The sequence below is a fragment of the Haliotis cracherodii genome, unplaced genomic scaffold, assembly GCF_022045235.1.
Source record: "Haliotis cracherodii isolate W230 unplaced genomic scaffold, xgHalCrac1.p SCAF_1, whole genome shotgun sequence".
Classification (NCBI taxonomy): domain Eukaryota; kingdom Metazoa; phylum Mollusca; class Gastropoda; order Lepetellida; family Haliotidae; genus Haliotis; species Haliotis cracherodii.
Window position 1 is genome coordinate 51,047,764 of NW_027266264.1, and position 23,446 is coordinate 51,071,209.

The following is a 23,446-nucleotide window of genomic DNA, read 5'->3' on the forward strand; positions in this document are numbered from 1 at the left end:
TCCTTCACTGTACCCCTCAATCAACCTCTCCTATATCCATCGTTCTCCCCTTCACTGTCCCCCTCAATCAACCGCTCCTATATTCATCCTTCCTGCCTTCACTGTCCCCCTCAATCATCCCCTCCTATATTCATCGTTCTCCCCTTCACTGTCCCCCTCAATTAACCCCTCCTATATTCATCCTTCTCCCCTTCACTGTCCCCCTCAATCAACCCCTCCTATATTCATCCTTCCTGCCTTCACTGTACTCAATCAACCGCTCCTATATTCATCCTTCCTGCCTTCACTGTCCCCCTCAATCAACCCTTCCTATATTCATCGTTCCTGCCTTCACTGTCCCCCTCAATCAACCCCTCCTATATTCATCCTTCCTGCCTTCACTGTCCCCCTCAATCAACCCCTCCTATATTCATCCTTCTCACCTTCACTGTACCCCTCAATCAACCCCTCCTATATTCATCCTTCCTGCCTACACTGTCCCCCTCAATTAACCCCTCCTATATTCATCCTTCCTGCCTTCACTGTCCCCCTCAATCAACCCTTCCTATATTCATCATTCCTGCCTTCACTGTCCCCCTCAATCAACCTCTCCTATATTCATCATTCCTGCCTTCACTGTCCCCCTCAATCAACCCCTCCTATATTCATCCTTCTCACCTTCACTGTACCCCTCAATCAACCCCTCCTATATTCATCCTTCTCACCTTCACTGTCCCCCTCAATCAACCCCTCCTATATTCATCCTTCCTGCCTTCACTGTCCCCCTCAATCAACCTCTCCTATATTCATCCTTCCTGCCTTCACTGTCCCCCTCAATCAACCTCTCCTATATTCATCCTTCCTGCCTTCACTGTCCCCCTCAATTAACCCCTCCTATATTCATCCTTCCTGCCTTCACTGTCCCCCTCAATTAACCCCTCCTATATTCATCCTTCCTGCCTTCACTGTCCCCCTCAATCAACCCTTCCTATATTCATCATTCCTGCCTTCACTGTCCCCCTCAATCAACCTCTCCTATATTCATCCTTCCTGCCTTCACTGTCCCCCTCAATCAACCTCTCCTATATTCATCCTTCCTGCCTTCACTGTCCCCCTCAATCAACCCCTCCTATATTCATCCTTCTCACCTTCACCATCCCCCTCAATCAACCCCTCCTATATTCATCCTTCTCACCTTCACTGTCCCCCTCAATCAACCCTTCCTATATTCATCCTTCTCTCCTTCACTGTACTCAATCAACCCCTCCTATATTCATCCTTCTCTCCTTCACTGTACCCCTCAATCACCCCTCCTATATTCATCTTTCTCACCTTCACTGTACCCCTCAATCACAATCTTCTATATTCATCCTTGTCTCCTTTACTGCCCCCCCTCACTCACATGCTTATATTCATCCCCCTCAATCATCCGCTCCCCTCCCACTCCTACATTCATCCCCCTCTCCCCTCCCACTCCTACATTCATCCCCCTCTCTCCTCCCACTCCTACATTCATCCCCCTCTCCCCTCCCACTCCTACATTCATCCCCCTCTCCCCTCCCACTCCTACATTCATCCCCCTCTCCCCTCCCACTCCTACATTCATCCCCCTCTCCCCTCCCACTCCTACATTCATCCCCCTCTCCGCTCAATCAGCCCTCCCAACCTATTTCTTACATTAATTCCATCAATCATCCGCTCCCCTCCCACTCCTACATTCATCCCCCTCTCCCCTCCCACTCCTACATTCATCCCCCTCTCCCCTCCCACTCCTACATTCATCCCCCTCTCCCCTCCCACTCCTACATTCATCCCCCTCTCCCCTCAATCAGCCCTCCCCACCTATTTCTTACATTAATTCCATCAATCATCCGCTCCCCTCCCACTCCAACATTCATCCCCCTTTCCCCTCAATCATTCCTCCCCACCTATTTCTTACATTAATTCCCTCAATCATCCCTCCCCTCCCATTCCTGCATTCATCCCCCAATCACTACCCCAATCATCCTTCCTCACCTATTTCCTACATTCCTCCTCACAATCATCCCTCCCCACCCATTCCTACATTCATCCCTCCCCACCCATTTCCTACTTTCATCCCAAGTTAATTCAACATAATTTCTATATTTTGTCAAGGGTAGATATACAAGATACCTAAACCTTTCTCCTTACACCCGACAACCTCCAAAACCTAAACCTTTCTCCTTACACCCGACAACCTCCAAAACCTAAACCTTTCTCCTTACACCCCACAGCCTCCAAAACCTAAACCTTTCTCCTTACACCCGACAACCTCCAAAACCTAAACCTTTCTCCTTATACCCGACAACCTCCAAAACCTAAACCTTTCTCCTTACACCCCACAGCCTCCAAAACCTGGACCTTTCTCCTTACACCCCACAGCCTCCAAAACCTGGACCTTTCTCCTTACACCCCACAGCCTCCAAAACCTTGACCTTTCTCCTTACACCCGACAGCCTCCAAAACCTAAACCTTTCTCCTTACACCCGACAACCTCCAAAACCTAAACCTTTCTCCTTACACCCGACAACCTCCAAAACCTAAACCTTTCTCCTTACACCCCACAGCCTCCAAAACCTGGACCTTTCTCCTTACACCCCACAGCCTCCAAAACCTTGACCTTTCTCCTTACACCCCACAGCCTCCAAAACCTAAACCTTTCTCCTTACACCCGACAACCTCCAAAACCTAAACCTTTCTCCTTACACCCGACAACCTCCAAAACCTAAACCTTTCTCCTTACACCCCACAGCCTCCAAAACCTGGACCTTTCTCCTTACACCCCACAGCCTCCAAAACCTGGACCTTTCTCCTTACACCCCACAGCCTCCAAAACCTGGACCTTTCTCCTTACACCCCACAGCCTCCAAAACCTGGACCTTTCTCCTTACACCCCACAGCCTCCAAAACCTTGACCTTTCTCCTTACACCCCACAGCCTCCAAAACCTGGACCTTTCTCCTTACACCCCACAGCCTCCAAAACCTGGACCTTTCTCCTTACACCCGACAACCTCCAAAACCTGGAACTTTCTCCTTACACCCGACAACCTCCAAAACCTAAACCTTTCTCCTTACACCCCACAGCCTCCAAAACCTGGACCTTTCTCCTTACACCCGACAACCTCCAAAACCTGGAACTTTCTCCTTACACCCGACAACCTCCAAAACCTAAACCTTTCTCCTTACACCCCACAGCCATCAACACCTGGACCTTTCTCCTTACACCCGACAACCTCCAAAACCTCGACCTTTCTCCTTACACCCGACAACCTCCAAAACCTGGACCTTTCTCCTTATACCCGACAACCTCCAAAACCTAAACCTTTCTCCTTATACCCGACAACCTCCAAAACCTGGATCTTTCTCCTTACATCCGACAGCCTCCAAAACCTGGACCTTTCTCCTTACACCCGACAACCTCCCAAACCTGGAACTTTCTCCTTACACCCCACAGCCTCCAAAACCTTGACCTTTCTCCTTACACCCGACAACCTCCAAAACCTGGACCTTTCTCCTTACACCCCACAGCCTCCAAAACCTTGACCTTTCTCCTTACACCCGACAACCTCCAAAACCTAAACCTTTCTCCTTACACCCGACAACCTCCAAAACCTCGACCTTTCTCCTTACACCCCACAGCCTCCAAAACCTTGACCTTTCTCCTTACACCCGACAACCTCCAAAACCTAAACCTTTCTCCTTACACCCCACAGCCTCCAAAACCTGGACCTTTCTCCTTACACCCCACAGCCTCCAAAACCTGGACCTTTCTCCTTACACCCGACAACCTCCAAAACCTAAACCTTTCTCCTTACACCCCACAGCCATCAACACCTGGACCTTTCTCCTTACACCCGACAACCTCCAAAACCTGGACCTTTCTCCTTACACCCGACAACCTCCAAAACCTGGACCTTTCTCCTTACACCCCACAGCCTCCAAAACCTGGACCTTTCTCCTTACACCCCACAGCCTCCAACACCTGGACCTCTCTCCTTACGCCCCACAGCCTCCAAAACCTGGACCTTTCTCCTTACACCCCACAGCCTCCAACACCTGGACCTCTCTCCTTACACCCCACAGCCTCCAAAACCTGGACCTTTCTCCTTACACCCCACAGCCTCCAACACCTGGACCTTTCTCCTTACACCCCACAGCCTCCAAAACCTGGTCCTTTCTCCTTACGCCCCACAGCCTCCAAAACCTGGACCTTTCTCCTTTGATCCATTTTCTTATATAATGTGATGCAGGAAGCATCATATTCTTAATATTTTCATGTGTGAACATTAGCTGTTGCCGGATGTGATTCACATGAATGTTTGGTTACAATATGAATGGTGTATTTCATCCAAAAAGAGAAAGAAGGAACACACAGTGATTCTCTTCGTTTGATTGGACTAAGGACCAATAAAATGATGTGAGTCGTGCAAGGAAGAAAATCTAATAATATATTTATTATGCCCAAATGTATAAACCTCCAAAATCTTTGCCTTTTTCCTGGTATTATCTACGTAGCCTCCAAAATGTACCCAAATCCATCAAAACATATTTCCTGAATTTTATGTTAACTTTGCAGCAACAATTCAGTCAAACATATTCCACCACCACACACATGTTCTCTATAAAACAAGCAAAGAAATGTAACTGATTTTCTTGAAACAAAAACACACTTAATATAACATTTAAATCATAATTACCATCACCTCCCTAAATTAATATTCCCTCTGATAATTACAGCCCTAACCTCAAGTTTGTTCATCTCTGCAAGGTTAAACAGTCCATTGCAAGAACCACTCCATGCATCAGATATAGCAAGGTAGGGGGTCTCTTGTAGATGGTTAAGATCAGGACAAAAAATAAAGCTTTTACAAGGGTTTTAGGGTCCTTTGCCAATCACAATATTATGGGCTTGCTGCCGCTCTTTAGAGCTGCATGCTGTGTGCACAGCCCATGTGTTTATTATCAGCAAAGTTAATCATTGTGACTTCACTTGGTCCACAAATAACACTGCAGTGATGACTGCAGGGACACATAGGGTATCTGTGGTAGACAAACGTCTAATGTAACTCTCATACAAACGGGCTGTCTAACTGCTTTAAGAGTCAGTGTAGACTAAGCGAAAAGTCATTACGGTAAAAATGTGGATTAATTATATATAGAATTCTAATTGCAGACAAAGGTAATTAATGTTATTTTTATGTGAATAAGAAAAGAACAGCTTTTCTTCGGCTGCATTAAGAAAGCAGTAGCTTGAGCTGATGTGAAGTCTACACGACAGACATGGCAGATAAGAGGCGCTTCAACTGTTTTTTTTTCTTTGCTGTGTAATGTCACATTCAGCAGTATTTCAGCTTTATCTTGGTGAAGTCTTTGATAGGCATTTAGAAGTTGGAAGAACACGAATACATGACACTTTTTATGGATAGCAACTTCTTTTATTCTTTGTGACGACGTTTCAGAGCTACTGCTTGCTCCTTCTTTAGGTGAATGCTGAGCAAGTACATGGAGTAAATATCACAAAAGCCATCACCTTATCATCACTACACCTGCGGTGTGCTTCATTGGATCCTCACCTGTTAATCACATAGGCCTTGTCATTATATTGTTACTTTTATACATCAATCCTATCTCACTGGCTTTGGAATTATTTTGTTATCTTTGTACATTCATTGACTTTGCCATTATATTGTTGTTGTTTTTTACATTCATCCTACCTTGTGTGTGTCTATATATATATATATATATATATATATATATATATATATATATATATATATACAGTCAAGTCTCGTTAATCCGACAATCAGCTTTATCCGACACTAATGATGGGAACCGATTAAATTAGTGCTATTTAGACCCATTAATCTGGCAGTCTTGCACTCTCACTCCGACATACTTAATTTGCAATGAATTACCGAAATCACTCATTAATCAGTCTCGTTAATCTGACACAGTGATCAGCGTACTCCGTGGTCATCTGCCTGCAAGTACACTGCCTGTGTTTTGATGCGAGACGATTTGAGTAGTAGCTGCATATTACAACAGCTGCAGAGGTAAACTTGCTTAACAAAAAAAATTAGCGCTTCAAATAAAGAAAAGAAGAATAAATCACATGCTTAGATTATCTCAATCTCATTAAAATCAGATACAAGTTTTCGCTATCACCGAGGACATCCTATTACAGGTCACGTCAGAACAACCTTTCACGAACAATGACTGACAAATAAAATGACTAACAGAAAGTCAACAATAGCCGCTTGGAAGGCAGCTTTCTTAAGCCTTTTTGGTACCAATTTCAAACTTGCAACTTCCATTCCAGACTATGCTTTTTAAAGTATTTTGAATAAGTCATACTGTCTGTAACAGTTGTTTTGTGTTGAACTTTAGAGGTTGCATGATTAGAAAACATATTTCGCAACAATATAACAAAACAATATGTCATTTTTATTTTTTTATTATGTGTTTGTATCGTTATCTATCTATCGATCACGAACGTTGATACTTCTTAATTTCGTTTATCCGACATACTCATTAATCTGACATAATCATCTGCAGCCAACCATGTCGGATTAACGGGACTTGACTATATATATATATATAGTAATAATTAAGTAAGTGGAGTAAGATTGAACAGTTTTAATTGGCTAGCGCCAGTATACTCTATGCACTTACTCAGCATTCACCTAATGAAGGAGCAGGAAGTAGCTCTGAACCGTCGTGACAAAGAATAATAAAAGAAGATGAAATCCATAAAAAGTGTCATGTATTCATTTATCTCGGTGGTCTGTAAATAACCAAGTCTTTTGCTTTGGATTGATATTTTGAGCAGCGGCCTGCTCGATCGGGATGCAATGATTCCCAAACAAGTCGGACCACCAGATCCATTGTAGATGCCTCCTACAAACCAGAATGCAGGGGGTTTTTTTCAATAGATCCATCCCATTAAGTACCCATTAAGTAAATAAATGATTCCGACATGAAGATAAACCATGAATTATCTTTGTGAGTGTGTGAGTGAGTGAGTGAGTGAGTGAGTGAGTGAGTGTGTGAGTGAGTGAGTGAGTGAGTGAGTGAGTGAGTGAGTGAGTGAGTGAGTGAGTGAGTGAGTGAGTGAGCAAATTCCATGGCACTGACTGCAATATTTCAACAATATCAGCAACTATTGCATTTTTGGGAAAATCAAACCCAAGTCTTCTAGTAACAAAGGGATGTTTTAACAACTGGTCTGCCCCACCACTGGTCCGGTCACTGGCAGGAAACACACAGAGGACCGAAGCAGGAGAAACACTTTCACCATGTCTGGTTAGTTCTCCACTCAAACAATATGGAGGCCATGTTTTCTGTACATGTAAAAGTCAATAGTTAATATAGGCGTCACTCCTTCCTTCCATAACCACTGTTTTCAAACTAAACAATAAAGTTATGATTTCTAAACTTTTGTTCCTTGCATTTGATTTTAACAGAAAACAGAAATAATACGTAAATTGAAAGTCAGTGCTTTTTAACCTTTAACGCTATATCAAAGATTTTACTGATGTGATATTAAACATTTTCCCTTTTAAGTCTCTGATGCACTTTGCACTCGAGGACATGAGGTGCTTTGACGAACAAATGCCTTATCCACTTTTCACATTTTACAGGATAGAAAATTGTAATTACGCCTCCTAAACAAGTAATTTGAGTCAAATTATCCCAGTCTCAATTGCCCTTTAAAAACAAGGTACAAAATTAGTTTATCGGTTAACTGACAAGTTCACAACAAAAATTACAGAAAATAGGATTAAAAGTCAAATTTGTCTAACCACAGTACAATTCCTTTGATCTAGAAATGTAAATGGCACGAGCTTTAGCACAGGGAATTGCATGTTTTGACAGTTTTTACAGAAATAATTTCAAAAACATCTAAAACTACTCCACCTCCTGAATAAAGACAATTAATCTGAAAACCACTATGACAAACTGGATTAATGAAATGTCACACAGTTTCTTCAATTCCTTCAAAACAGGGTCCATGAAGTGTGATATATTTTGGAGTAATTGCTCAGCTGTCAATCAAGCCCCGACTATGAAGACTTCATTGACAAGCTGGCTAGTTATGAATGACCCAGCTGGCACAGTTCCCCTGCTATTGTCTCTATGGAGGCCGGGGAGGCAGAGCCATCGTATGTCATAAAGAAATTGACATACTTGAAATGTACAACGAAATGGACATCAGAAACAAGCAGGCTGAAGTAGGATCAGTGTTTTTTTGTACACAAACACTGAACTTACCCCATGGCTGAGGTGAAAGAAATACAATCAACATTTTTCTGATGGCTGAGGAAATTGAAATGAGGTTAAGGGGAAATTGGCACAAAGCTGAAATATGGTGTTGATCAAATACTGGGTGAAAATATCATTCTGGGCCTATATTGTATACATTCTCTACCGTTAAATCAGGCCATAAAATCGCAGCGGTCAGATACCTTCTAAATGTTGGGGAAAATTCCCATTTGAAGTTCATGTTTCCATTTTTTTTCTTCAGTTTGATATTTCCAAGCTCCATTGTATTGTCCTGGAGAGCTAATGACGTAGAATGTCACTTTCAGTTTTAACAAAAATATACAAATTAACACTGAAATGTCAGTCACAAAACCATGCAGGGATGCTTTAGAAATGCTGCAGCCAGCTATCCCAAGCCAACTTGCCTAAGTAAAACATATCCTTTGGGATGGTAGAATTTCAATTTTTGAATTTATTTTTTCCACCTTGTCGACCCTTATGGCATACAACATGTATTTCTGGTTAGCAAATCCAACACATTACACCACTACAAAAATCGAAAGAAAAGTGTTGGTATTTTTGTATTTCATTTGAAACTATCTGAGTATTGTGAATATCAGTGTCATCAATTGTTGATATCTTGTCTCACTCACATGCATATTTCGAGGACAGATCAACGATTTTGAAAAGGGGGGCGGAGATAATGCACACAGCCAAAGACCAGGTCACAAAGTAAAACAAATTTACATAAGGGCCCCTGACATGCAAGGTGTTTGAAAACTGAAAGTACAATCAACTAATGAATTTATTGTGGCTTAAACAATAGTATTGTGTTATCATAATGAGTAGTTCCTCTTATGCAGGTTTCCCAGACTCATAGTAATAGAATCAGTAATACTTCTATAACACATAGTAATACTTCTATAACACATAGTAATACTTATATAACACATAGTAATACTTCTATAACACATAGTAATACTTATACAGCACAAGACCCCACAAAACATATGCATTTCAATGTCATCGTCATGCAGTTCCCTGGGCCATATACAACCCAACCAGTCTGTTTTGACATTCATATCATGTCATCCTACTAGGTACCCATCTGCAGCTGGTTGAACACATGTATATTTTGAACAAAGTCACTTGCCTAAGGAGTCATTTGCAAACCAGTGTTTCAGTGCATGACAGAACCAAAACCCTAGAAACTCTCAGAAGTCAAGCTTGTCAGACGCAGTCACCCATCCACCTACTCACTGCCACCAGTGGTAGCACTGGTCCCAAGTGACCCATGCTTGTCTTTAGAGTGGAGTAGAATGAATGTGCTGGATGCTGTTTGCATTTCATCCTTCCCCTAAATAGTGGGCATCAATGTTAATCTTCCTTTCACTAGTTTGCCTTGTACAGACTTGATTATTTACAGACCACCATGATATTGCTGGAACAATGATGAATGTGGCATGAAACAACATTCACTCAAGCATTCCAGGACAGAAAGGGAGATAATAAAATCACCTACAACTGCAACTGTCTACACACACATCGATCTCATAAAAATATAATCATTTATTCTGATTTGATGCCTATCACCACCAAGGTCTGACAAAAACTAAAAGTTACATCAGTGAACTTTCGTATCATCCAATCAGCCATCAAGCCTTATAAATTCTTGATACAAGGTAGAGAAGCAATCAGAGCAGCATACATGATTTCACAGAAATGAACATAAATGGACAGTTCTGAATGGAGATTAGTAAAGACTGAAGTCTACATGTTGTGAATATTGTCCTGCAATTTTCGAGTGACATGGCATCTACACTCAAAAGTGTGTACTTACAATGAAACATTTGTATTTTGTGCATGTTTTCCTGTGTTCAGATCAAAATTTGTGAAACGATATAGTAATTAAAGCTGACTGATTGTCTCAAGAATCCATGCATACTTCATTTGATTTGGGAGGTCAAAGTTTGCTCAGGGTTCACCCGACGTCGCATCCAATGGAGGGTTTTTCAGATCTTGACATAGTGAGGTATGGAATTGGAGTAAAAGATCTGAACTTAATGAGATTGTCTACACATGTAATAACTTCATTATCCTAACCATAAGCTGCTTCTTGAATCCCCGATCGGCTGTGTGGACACAAGATTTGTACAGATGCTAATTAAGCATGAACAATGCAGACTGACAAGCAGTGTTCCTTTGCACAGCGCATTAACTTGCATTAGTCATTAATTCACTTGACTACATGCTCTCCACCCCTAAGCCACCCTACATCTCAGCTCACTGTCGCCATTGTTCCAGCTTCTTGCTGATGATGTGGAAGTAAACAACATAAATCTCCCTTAAGGGCGAGACATTTTTTTATTTCTTGGCGTACAGTTTTTATTCTGCCAAATCATGGTCGTTAGGGAAAAAAATAGATACAAAAGACATGTCCTGCATGCATATTTGATGCAAAATGGGATATTGTTGTCCTTTAAGTAAGACGTGAGGTGAAATGCGGTTTAACGTCGCGTTCAAGCTTATTGCACATATTTAGCGACATACAAGTATGTGTGTTTGTGGCTGCTTGTACTAATCCACACTAATACCAGTTTAATAATGCTAGCCCACTAAGATATAATGCCACCTGCTACCCTACTGATACAGGCTCTGAGCCAGCCAGTCCTTGTTTTATCCCCTTATGCTGAGCTCCAGGCAATGGAACAACAAATAACATCTTTTAACTTCTGGGGTCACCGGGCCAAGGATTGAACCTCAACTTTTCGCTCTCCAGGCAGATGCTCTATCCACTACACCAAGGAGGCGGTTCTGTCCTGGGCCCTGTTCCACAAAGCGATCTTAGTGCAAAGGTAATCATAACTGATCCATATTCCCTCTTACTATAGTTGTAGCGCTAAGAGAGCTCTGTGGAACAGGACCCTGGAAGACAGAGAACTATCTGCAGTACGTTATTGGGACATACAAGTACCTCTGCATGAAAACACTGCTTGGCTCTGTGTTATGTCCTTTTGGGCATCGTTTCCTTCATGTCCCAATAGTGTACTGGGCCCCTGAAGATCCGTGTAGACAATAGGTCTTTAGCAAGCCATGCTTACCATAAGAGGTGACTATGCTTGTCATAAGAGGTGGCTATCGGGATTGGGTGGTCAGACTTGCTGACTTGGTTGATGCATGTCATCATATCCCAATTGCGTGGATCGATGTTCATGATGTCAATCAGTGGATCGTCTGGGCCAGACTTGATTATTTACAGACCGCCATCATATAGCTAATAATAATGCTGAATGCATTGTCAAACAACAAACAAGCAAAGATATTAGGAATGGGTGCCTGGGTGGCCCAGTCATCTCAGGTTCTGGAAATCTCTGTGCAAAGTTGCATCCCTTCGGTGCAAGACCTGTGCTTGTGGGATTCACCGAAGTAGTAAATAATCTAAGATCTGCATCACCCTGGGCTATTGTCAGCATATTACTGAAATACTGAAAGCAGCTTTAAATTCAACTTACTCAAACTTACATATTACATAGAACGTCAATTGAGTGAGCTTTTCTGTCAATGAATAGCACTACCTGTTGCATCTTACCTCACACCTGCCATGTTAAGGTCAATGTTGTCAAATTACAAGGATCAATGATTAGAAGGATCCTGCGGTTGTGAAAATTAAATAAAATTTATTTGACATTGATTGATGTGTTATTTACTTGACATAAATAACATATGACAAACAATGCTACTCCTTTGGTTAAGATTTCTTATGCTTCTCCTCTCGTCTCACCTTGACATTGTATTCAGTAGTTCCACATGAACAATGTTTGACAATACCCGGCCCTTAATAAAAGAACATTTGTCTAAAAATGAACATAAATCAAAACGCCTTAGTGCTACTTGTTTTAATTTTAAACTGTTCAAAATATTAGGACAGATTGATTCAACTTGAAGTAATAAATAAATATTATCTGTGTTGATCTTTCCCTGCTGATCATTAGGTCAAGTGCTTCATATTCAGCCAGCATTAAATTGCATCCATTAAGGTCACAATCAATTATTATAAGATTTTTAACCCCAAAATAAAAACGGTGAGGTGAGGTGGCTTTAAACATCACGTTCAAGATTGACTAACCTTAGAACATATTATTTTGCAATTTTTATATTATTATTTTTCATGTTTTGAGAAGAAAAAATCCATAAGTCTAGTCATAAAAAAGGTCTAAGGGATCTGTTAGAATCTAGAGAGGGTCAGCAAACACATAACACATTCAGTAGGAGACATGAACAAATCAACAAATTGAGGAATTATCATACAAACAAATACTTTAAAGTGTTAATATTACCATGATATTCCAATGCTATAATAACTAAATTTGCACCTTAATTTGATTACTTTAAGTAAATACACCTGGGTATGGAGTCACTTGTATTTCAGTACCTGTGGGTGAAACAATTCTGAACCACCCCTCTATAATATCTGCCTCAGTTTTATCAAATCCATATTACTACTATGCTTTACAAAACAAATCTCTTGTTATCTCTTCAACAATTGAGTAACACATGTCAAGGAGATTTGTTGCTGTCAATATTGTCTCCCCTCCATACCCCCTCTAACTGCATGCACCCGCCTCGTATATTGCAAATCACATGTGTGATTAAGAAACTGATTCCTGACTTGGAAAAATCACAACAAAAGAAATCTAAAAAAACTGTCGACACAATGCCCAAGGGATTTTCAATCCTTCTCCATGTTTAGCTTCTTTCATATCAAGTATGGTCCCATAAAGCCATTGTTCTGACTTTCTAAGCACTGCGTAGGAGTTCACAAGAGGAAAATCAATGAGGAAACAGACTCCCTATTGTGCAACAATGGGGGCCCAGGAGACTACATCGGATTTGAGGTTAAAATTCAGAAAAGACCTTCTGGTGACAAGATACGAACAAATGGGTCATGTTCCAAAGCCATGTCAATCATATGTAATAGAATTAGATTATGATCGCTACCTGCATGGTATAATTGTGTTAAAACTATACCCTGGTAACGTCACACAGACATACAGAGATTACCGATGTCAGACACAGGAGATAAAGGTACTGAACAAGGAGTATTGTTTACCATGTTAACTTATAGTCCAGACAACCATCGGAAATGATGTCAAGTCATCTGTAGTTACTCATGTCCACATGTCAGATCCTAACGTTCCATCCTCCTAAATGATATCTCATTATTAAATTGTGAGAAGAGTCAAAAGGAGAGAGTATCTGGCATGAGAAAACCATGTCAAAAGGAGTGAGTATCAGTATAAGACCATGTCAAAAGGAGAGAGTATTAGTATAAGACCATGTCAAAAGGAGAGAGCATTAGTATAAGACCATGTCAAAAGGAGAGAGTATTAGTATAAGACCATGTCAAAAGGAGAGAGTATTAGTATAAGACCATGTCAAAAGGAGAGAGTATTAGTGTGAGAAGACCATGTCAAAAGGAGATATAAACTGTCTACAGCAGTAACCATAATTTGTTAACTTGGACTTGGCCTCTAGGTGATGATGGAGAAGTGACTATCCATGGATGGCCTCTCCAGGTGCAAGTACAGGACTATCTATACCACAAGGTTATATAGTTTTAAATACTTTTCCAATCGCTTCTTCAGAACACTAGCTCTGAGTGACTGCTTTGCCACCTGGATGACACATTTAACCATACCCTACATCACACTAAACCATGGCCTACTGAATAGTGGAAGCTATCGACAGCCTACACCACACTAAACCATGGCCTACTGAATAGTGGAAGCTATCTACAGCCTACACCACACTAAACCATGGCCTAGTGAATAGCGGAAGCTATCTACAGCCTACACCACACTAAACTATGGCCTACTGAATAGTGAAAGCTATCTACAGCCTACACCACACTAAACCATGGCCTACTGAATAGTGAAAGCTATCTACAGCCTACACCAAACTAAACCATGGCCTACTGAATAGTGGATGCTAATGACAGCCTACACCACACTAAACCATGGCCTACTGAATAGTGGAAGCTATGGACAGCCTACACCACACTAAACCATGGCCTACTGAATAGTGGAAGCTATGGACAGCCTACTCCACACTAAACCATGGCCTACTGATTGGTGGAAGCTATCGACAGCCTACACCATACTAAACCATGGCCTACTGTAGAGTACAGACTATCCAAGGCCTCCACGACACTTCACCAGGCCATACCACACTCCATTACAGTGGAAACCTACTGATGACTGCCCTCACACCTTCATCCTGGTCATCCACTCCATGGAACACATCTGATTTTGTTCCAAAAAAAGTACACCTTTTGCTTACAATATCATAATTAATAATTAATCAATAACATCAAGCAAATTTCTAAAATCCTCTTTACCCAAAAGAATGCTTCAAAAAGTCCCTTTACCAAGAAATCTCCCCCTTGCCTTCGCTTCGACAATCAAACCTCACCTCCTTACATCTCCTCTGCCAACATCACCAACGAATTCATTCATACAATTTCCTTCCACTCAATTAACCGGTATATAATTCAACCATTCCAATTCATTCCCAAACTCAGTTCCATTCACACAGCCATGGAGATATTTGCATATGCAGCTTAAATTCTTGGTAGAAACTTCAAAATTTATTCATTCATTCCTCTGTCAACCATACCTACACGCAGCTGACCACCTTTGCAATTTCAAGCATCACCTGGTAAATCTGTGTCCCTCGTTCACTCCCAGCCAACCTTTCATTCACAAGTCCATGCGTCTATTTATCCATTCATCCCTCCACAGAACCACAGAACCACAAAATCAAAATTTGTTTATACAAATCCCCTTCCTACTAATGATAATGTACACATATCAGCTCCCACACTCAGCTATTCTCATCCCGCTGCTAGGAGATTCTCAACCGGTTGTAATTTCCCTGTTTTATTTTTCTGTACTAAGTTGCCTCCCTGCAAAGCACTGATGACACATGTTCGGCTATATCTATGTATACATGTATACACATGTGTATGTCATCCTCGTTCCACTGCCATACAATCAGCTGATGTTATGTAATATTAGCACAGGTCTTCTCCCACTACAGCACACGGCTGACAGATAAAAAGAAGCACCTACATCTTATATACACACAGGGTGAAACCCAAACCAGTCTATATACCTACTGATTATCTGCCAATAGATGGACTTGTCAACATGACTTTTGATAGATTACACAGTATTACAGTATGAATGAATATATATACCTGAAATCAGATCAGATAGTTCAGGTTTAAATCATCACTATCTCCATAGGGCAATATTTCAAAACATTTCACAAATCCTTTAGTCTTTTTCTCATTTTAATTTCAATGTAGTTTTAGTTTTAATTTCATAACAAATTTTTAAAGTATTTTTCTTTTCTTTGAGATGGTTTTGAGCCGTTTTTATTACAAATTGAATGTAGAAATCTGAAAGAATACATGTATATATCAAAGTCAGGTTGACAATTGAATCCAATATAAAGTATAACTTACCTGCAAGAACAAAAGGCAGGTGACAGCTTTCAGAGTACTCCTCATGTTTAACTCAGCACGATCAACAGCCCTAAGAAATTTCACCGTACAACAAAATCCAATTTCAATTGACACAAATCTCCAATCAGCTGATTGCCAACTTTGTGCAATCCAGCTTAGGACAAAGCAGCCAATACTATCACTGCTATCACGACTCCAGCATGTATTACAAACCAAACTATGACAAGCAGTGAGTCGGATAACACGCTTTCGCCTCTGCAGTGTCAAGAGTCCCTTTTCTATAGCGTATTGGGCTCCCTCTCTGCGTAGGGTGTCAGTGCGAGAGTAGAGAGTAGTGTAAAGGCCTATTAGGTAGAGTGAGGCAGAGAGTTGGTGGTTTGAGTGGTGTAGTCAGCCTCTGTTTCACTGAAGGGAGAGGGGACGTTGGTCCGACTTATATAACACCCTGCTCAGAGGAAGGGTCCTGCACAGCTAATGGAACGTCGGAGGTAAACTTACACAGGATATGGCTCACGAATTAAATCACTGCTTGGGTTTTTTTTAGATAGTACATACATTCCATACAACTTGAATGGATTTCACAGATTTTACACTAATTATATTTCAGATTTGTTTTCATTATTATTTTATTGAGTGAAAGATATTATGATGTCCTTCACTTACTGATTAATGGCTTATTTATTTTACAAAGATTTTGTTAACATATTTGGGTTGAAATAGAAACATAGATTTCTCTATTTCAGTTTAATCATACTTTATAAAACAGGATTTTTTTTATTATTCTTTCTTTTACTATGAAACACATGAATATATTAATTGATAGTAACAATACTTAAAACTTACATAATATATTGTCAAAAATGTAAATTTTCAACTTTCATTTTCTTTCTAAACCAGCCTTGAATGAAGCTTGATCCACCGATGACTGTTATAACATCATGAATGAGTGTTAGGTTAAGAATGAAGGCAGCTTGAACAGGGCATTTCTCAGTGACTCACACAACAAGAAGGCATTCCCCATAATCAGACATATGTTCAACAATAAAAAAAACCCTCTGCATTAACATAAACTCAATTTATAACCTTCAACACCATGAGGGAGAAAGGGAGGACAGAGAGGAAAAGAGATGAAGAGAGGGTCCTGGAGAGAGAGGCAGTGAAAAAGATTTTAAGCTGCATTTAACCCTGATTATCATCTAATTATCAAGGGACCCCAAGAATGAACTCGACAAATTGGACAAACTGGCAATAAAACCCTGGTGTTCTGTGCGGCAATTGAACAGTATATCCACTTGGGGGGCCAGTTTTTGTTTATTATTTTTTCCCTAATTTTGCCCAAAGTGAAAAAATAAATTTAAAATTTTCACCAACATATCACACATGCAAAAGTATTATGGGATTCTCGGTGGTTTCAGCAAAGCTCAAGACTGTCATTCCCATTTTTCCCATCAATCAGTCCTAATTCCATCCATGATATATCTATCTGGAGTTCTGAACCTTGTCCTTCCACACTTTCCCCAAAATAAATCCTTTAGTCTCCTGAGAAAAGCTCTGTCATCTGACTTTTGTGGACAAAAAGTGATCCGACAAATACAAAAATAATGGCTTAAGCTATCCCATCACACGACTCAGTGTTCGAGATGCACTTGCAGTAAACTCGGCACATGCACATTTTGTACATTGCCGTACAGCAAAGAAGCTATAGTTTGGTAATTCCCTTGCTCATTAACAAACGGTGATGGCCATTTCTTCCTCTCAAATCATGGAGAGATATGATCTGACGTCGGCGGTGTTGGAAACACACCTACTGCCTTCCATGGGAACGTCTCAATGCCGCCACCACAACCACTTTGTCAGGAGAGCTTTTTGTGTGGTTATTATCTCGTATCTCCTTAAACACTCACCACATCAGTCACTCAAATGTCTCAATCTCGCTGGTATATCAGAATATGTATTCAGGGAATTTCATGCCACTTGAGGAGACGCACACTCAAAATATTAGGTCTCTGTTTACATCCACCCCCATCACAAACTGCCACCATCCACGGTGCAAGTCTGACTGAAATGGAGACCTAAAGCAACCTAAGAGCTCCAAGTTCAACAAACATCATCCATCCTATGAAATCAGGCTGTCAGGTGAGACACTTCTGTCTCTCTATCTCTATCCAATGAGGATTTCCAGGAGGGATTGGTCCCCAACACCCCATACTTGTCTTATGCTTGTTTCCATCACAGCAGGTCTTGAACACCCCATTCTTGTCTCCCCCCTCCCCAACTTCGTAGGTCCCCAACACCCCATACTTGTCTCTCCATTTAGAAAATATCCAAGTTGGTGTGACCACAAAACATCAAAATGGGTCTTACCACAAAACATCCAAGAAGGTGTGACCGCAAAACATATATAAGTGAGAGTAACCACAAAATGTCAAAGTGTAGATGACCCCAAAACATCTAAGTGTAGATGACCACAAAACATCTAAGTGTAGATGACCCAAAACATCTAAGTGTAGATGACCACAAAACATCTAAGTGTAGATGACCCCAAAACATCAAAGTGTAGATGACCCCAAAACATCTAAGTGTAGATGACCACAAAACATCTAAGTGTAGATGACCACAAAACATCTAAGTGTAGATGACCACAAAACATCTAAGTGTAGATGACCCCAAAACATCAAAGTGTAGATGACCCCAAAACATCTAAGTGTAGATGACCCCAAAACATCTAAGTGTAGATGACCACAAAACATCTAAGTGTAGATGACCACAAAACATCTAAGTGTAGATGACCCCAAAACATCAAAGTGTAGATGACCCCAAAACATCTAAGTGTAGATGACCACAAAACATCTAAGTGTAGATGACCACAAAACATCTAAGTGTAGATGACCACAAAACATCTAAGTGTAGATGACCCCAAAACATCTAAGTGTAGATAACCACAAAACATCTAAGTGTAGATGACCACAAAACATCTAAGTGTAGATGACCACAAAACATCTAAGTGTAGATGACCCCAAAACATCTAAGTGTAGATGACCACGAAACATCTAAGTGTAGATGACCACAAAACATCTAAGAGTAGATGACCACAAAACATCTAAGTGTAGATGACCACAAAACATCTAAGTGTAGATGACCCCAAAACATCTAAGTGTAGATGACCACAAAACATCAAAGTGTAGATGACCACAAAACATCTAAGTGTAGATGACCACAAAACAAAATATTACATCAAAGTTGAAGACATCAACCATTCTCCCTTTGGCCTTTCATCCCACAATAAGCCGTGATGTAACTAAATACTGTTCAAAGCTGCATAAAACCCAACTCACTCACCCACTCACTCAGCCAAAGATGGGGAAACTATGAGATTACTGCCCAGCTACAACACACACCTGCTCTGTATGCACATACTACAGCAAGCAGAACAGAGATCTCAGGCAATGTAACTATTACCACAAAGTCAACACCAGCCTTTGAGACCTACCCTCACATGTTTACAAACATTTATGTAATGTGTCAACAAAACTGCCTGGGTGTACCACCCTAAAAACTGGGAGGGGTGGGTGTCAAGTTGTTGGGATTTCTGACATATTTCCCCCTACCCGACTGATCCCTGTCTGGGACCCCTAGGGAGCTGTGCAAATGCTTCAATGGAGGACCCACAAAGTGGAGCCATGGGGGGGGGGGGGGGGGGGCGATATCTCTATCAAACGTGTCACGCTTATATACACGGTGATTCCTAGTAGCAAGGTAATGGTGTAAAATGCCTTATTTTTGCGATGTAAGATTCGGGATTTCTAATAATTCATGCCTGGTATCATTTCAATGTCTACATCTACAATTAATTTGTTCATCAAAAAGTAAAATAAAAATGTGTCTGATAATAGAAATATTTCAAGGCTATGTAATTAGTACTTGTTTAATCAGTTTCTATAAGAGTTCTGACTTGGACAGATAATAAATACATTGACTGGTCAATGGAAAATCCAGGTTGGAATAGGTCTTCAGCAACCCATGCTTATTGTAATAGGCAACTACGCTTGTAATAAGAAACGACTAACAGGATCCTTGTCATAAGAGACAACTAACGGGATTGGGTGGTCAGGTTCGCTGACTTGGTTGATGTATGTCATCATATCCCAACTGCAAGGATTGATGCTCATGATGTGAATCATTGGATTGTCTGGTCCAGACCTAATTACTTACAGAAGGCTATCATATAGCTGAATATCAAGCATAAAAAAGTTGAAATTCATAAGTTAACCTTCATTACTCTAAACACTGACACTCCAAATATAGGACCTTCACCAGAGTCATGAGGCAAAACTCTCTGAATAAAAGCCTTGCAGTATCCTGATGCTACAGTCAGTACTACGCAACCTGACAATAATCAAGTTTGGGCCAGTGGTTGATAGGAAGAATCCATGATGATCAAGCAATCCTCAATAAGTCACTTCATGGGTCACTACATACCAATTCTACTCTGGAATCCTCCTGTCTCTGCATCCTGGTTTAATCCGAAATATCCAGGTTTGAATCATCAATAACGTATTCAATCCTTATAAACTCTTTTTTTCTCACCCATTAGGGTAGTGGGAAGCCTAGTGGTTATAGCGTTCACTCGTCACGCCACAGGTCTGGGTTTAATCCCAAACAAGAGCACATTGTGTGCAAGCCCATTCATTTTTCAAAATAAACACCTGCTCGAAGGCCTGTGGAAGATAGGTCTGGCGTAGGGCCTGTAGTTTCAAATGTGTATGGGTCAATTGGTCTGCAGATAATTTACATGTGGATTTATTTGTTACAGTAAGCTGCTGTTTTTTAAATGAAGGCCTGAAGAGTTTAGTCAGGGCCAGTAGCTTTTAAGGTGAGGTGAGGTGAAATGGGGTTTAACGTCGCTTCCAATATTCTTGCACTTATACAGCAGGCACGTGAGTGCGTGCGTGCGTGCGTGCGTGTGTGCATGCGTGCGTGTGTACTGATTATTGCATTTATATAGCGACGTGCATGCCCGTGTGTGTGTGTGTGGCTGCTTGTACTAGTACGGACTGATGCCTATTTATAGTGCTAGCCCACTGAGATACCATGCCGCAGTTTCACATGAATACCCCACTCAGACACAGTATACTGACTCCGAGCCGACCAGTCCTTGTTTTAGCCCCTTAATGATGAGCGCCAGACAGGGTAACAACAAGTACCAACTTTTAACATCTTTTGGTATGACGCGGCCGGGGATCGCATCCCTGACCTTCCGCTCTCTGGGCGGACGCTCTACCACTAGACCACGGAGGCGGTCAGTAGTTTTTAAAGTCTGTGGGTCCCAATGGCAGCCTGGCTAATTGTTTTATTTCACACACTGAGCCCATTTCTTGTATCTGTTTGTCTCTCCCTAGACTCTCAAACAGGCCCTGGAACAAACAATATCCACCTTCCAAACAAGTCTAGTTTCCTTCAGTTTCTGAAAATGAAGACATTCTTTGGCCTCCGTTATCAAAAGACAACATAACAAAAAAAAATCCTAAAATATTTCATGTCAGAGATTAAATGTTAGTCTAAACTCTCCTCTTTAACACAGTAACCCACTTCTCCTTACCTGTTCCCCCACAGTTTAAATCAACACAGAGGCAGCCTGTCTGGGTTCCCCCATCCTGACCAGGCCGATGGATAGCCTTGAAGTGCCCCTCCTCCTGGCTCTAAGTAGCCTATCACAAAGATAGCCATCTTGTACAAATGGACACACTGGTCAGGGCACCTTAATCTGTTTATATAACGCCCTACCAAAGATGGGATCAAGTGATCAGGATGTTGGGCAAAGCCTTGTCCCACAACACTGTGCCAGGAACCTGATTGAAACATGGTGGATTATTCTGAGAATGTTGTTTTAACTCCATAAGGACCTATCTAAATTTGATTTTAAATATGTCTGCGGGCCCCATTCCACAAAGCGACCTTAGCGCTACAATTATCGTAAGCCTATGTTAAAGTATGGGAGTTACAATCTTAGTGCTAAGAATGCTTTGTGGAATGGGGCCTTGAGCTGGTTTTCCAAAAGGAGGTGCGAGGATAAACTGAGAGAAACATTTCATGAACTTCAGAAAATAAGTGAACACTGTAAGAAAATAAGGTCCAGCCTTGCACATAATGATGTGAACAATATCTTTTGTGTGATTACAATTTTTAAATTTACAATGATTTGTCTACGAGATGACTGGGAGACCCATCCCCCCTCCCAGTCATCTAAGGTACCGCAAGTAGCTGTGCAGAGTGGTGTCCCTATGGTTGGACAGGACATAGCATGGGCCTCCCAGTCATCTAAGGTACCGCAAGTAGCTGTGCAGAATGGTGTCCCTATGGTTGGACAGGACATAGCATGGGCCTCCCAGTCATCTAAGGTACCACAAGTAGCTGTGCAGAGTGGTGTCCCTATGGTTGGACAGAACATAGCATGGGCCTCCCAGTCATCTAAGGTACCACAAGTAGCTGTGCAGAGTGGTGTCCCTATGGTTGGACAGGACATAGCATGGGCCTCCAGTCATCTAAAGTACTACAAGTAGCTGTGCAGAATGGTGTCCCTATGGTTGGACAGGACATAGCATGGGTCTCCCAGTCATCTAAGGTACCACAAGTAGCTGTGCAGAATGGTGTCCCTATGGTTGGACAGAACATAGCATGGGTTTGAATCCCGGATTCAACCTGAGAACAATTCTTGGTTTGTCAGCACAACACCATCCTGGGGTGGATCAAAGTACATGACACAGACCTGCACCATTTCAAGCTCCTTCCCTCAAGCTAACACACAATGAGATGTCTGAAATACTGAAGTGACATTAAACCCAACCCACACTCACCCATTAATGCGAATGCTGAGAATCAAAGTCATCTTCTTATGAAAAGACTACACCTGACGGACCAATACATTATGACATTATTCAAAAACAATTTTTACTACTGCGATTAGCGGCACAAAAACAGTCTTGGATCATGCGCTTTCTTTGTGGGTGATCATTATCCTGACATAAGATTAATGAGAACTCTGTTGAGAGTTTTACAGCACTAAAGCACATAAAGGCACTGCTATGAAGATAAAGGCTATCCACCAAGCATGTAAGAAGGTACAAGGACAAGCCATCAAAAATAAATCGCCTCAACGAGTCCTATGTAAACAGCCAGGTACAGCATCATACACATTTCACATGGATTAGATCGGCTTCAATTGCTACTCCTAGCTTATATTACATGCCTTGAAAAATAAACACACTTTTTCCTATTTATGTAGTTTATTTTATGTGGAAGAATTTACCTTTCTATAGATTTATCTTCAAATTAAGTAAATTAAACTACTGTCTATATGTTTTTGCATCTGGATCCCATTTGTTGGAATTTGTGCTCTTCAGGAGTTGTTTCTGCACTGATTGAATGAAAGGAGATATTGTTAAATCACAACCTGCCATGGCCAAGAGGCTTTTCCTGCTCACCCTACTAGTGAGTGAGTGAGTGAGTGAGTGAGTGAGTGAGTGAGTGAGTGAGTGAGTGAGTGAGCAGTTTTTCATGTAATATCTCACCTTTATTAAACCAATATCTCATCCATATCACAGTAATATCTCACCCTTTATGTTAGTTATATCTCACCATATTGCAATAATATCTCA

General features: G+C 41.2%; 1 protein-coding gene across 2 annotated transcripts in view; it reads right to left on the minus strand.

Moving 5' to 3' along the window:
* LOC139479078 (thrombospondin type-1 domain-containing protein 4-like) overlaps positions 1-16,179 on the minus strand; it is a 77,648-nt gene extending 61,469 nt beyond the window's left edge. For both annotated transcript variants that reach the window (XR_011654342.1, XM_071261835.1), the window contains exon 1: positions 15,792-16,179. Coding sequence is in view for 1 of the 2 variants with exons in the window: in XM_071261835.1 (XP_071117936.1) it covers positions 15,792-15,836 (45 nt within the window). In the remaining variant the exon portion in view is untranslated. The remainder of the gene's footprint in view (positions 1-15,791) is intronic.
* Positions 16,180-23,446: the final 7,267 nt, after the last annotated feature.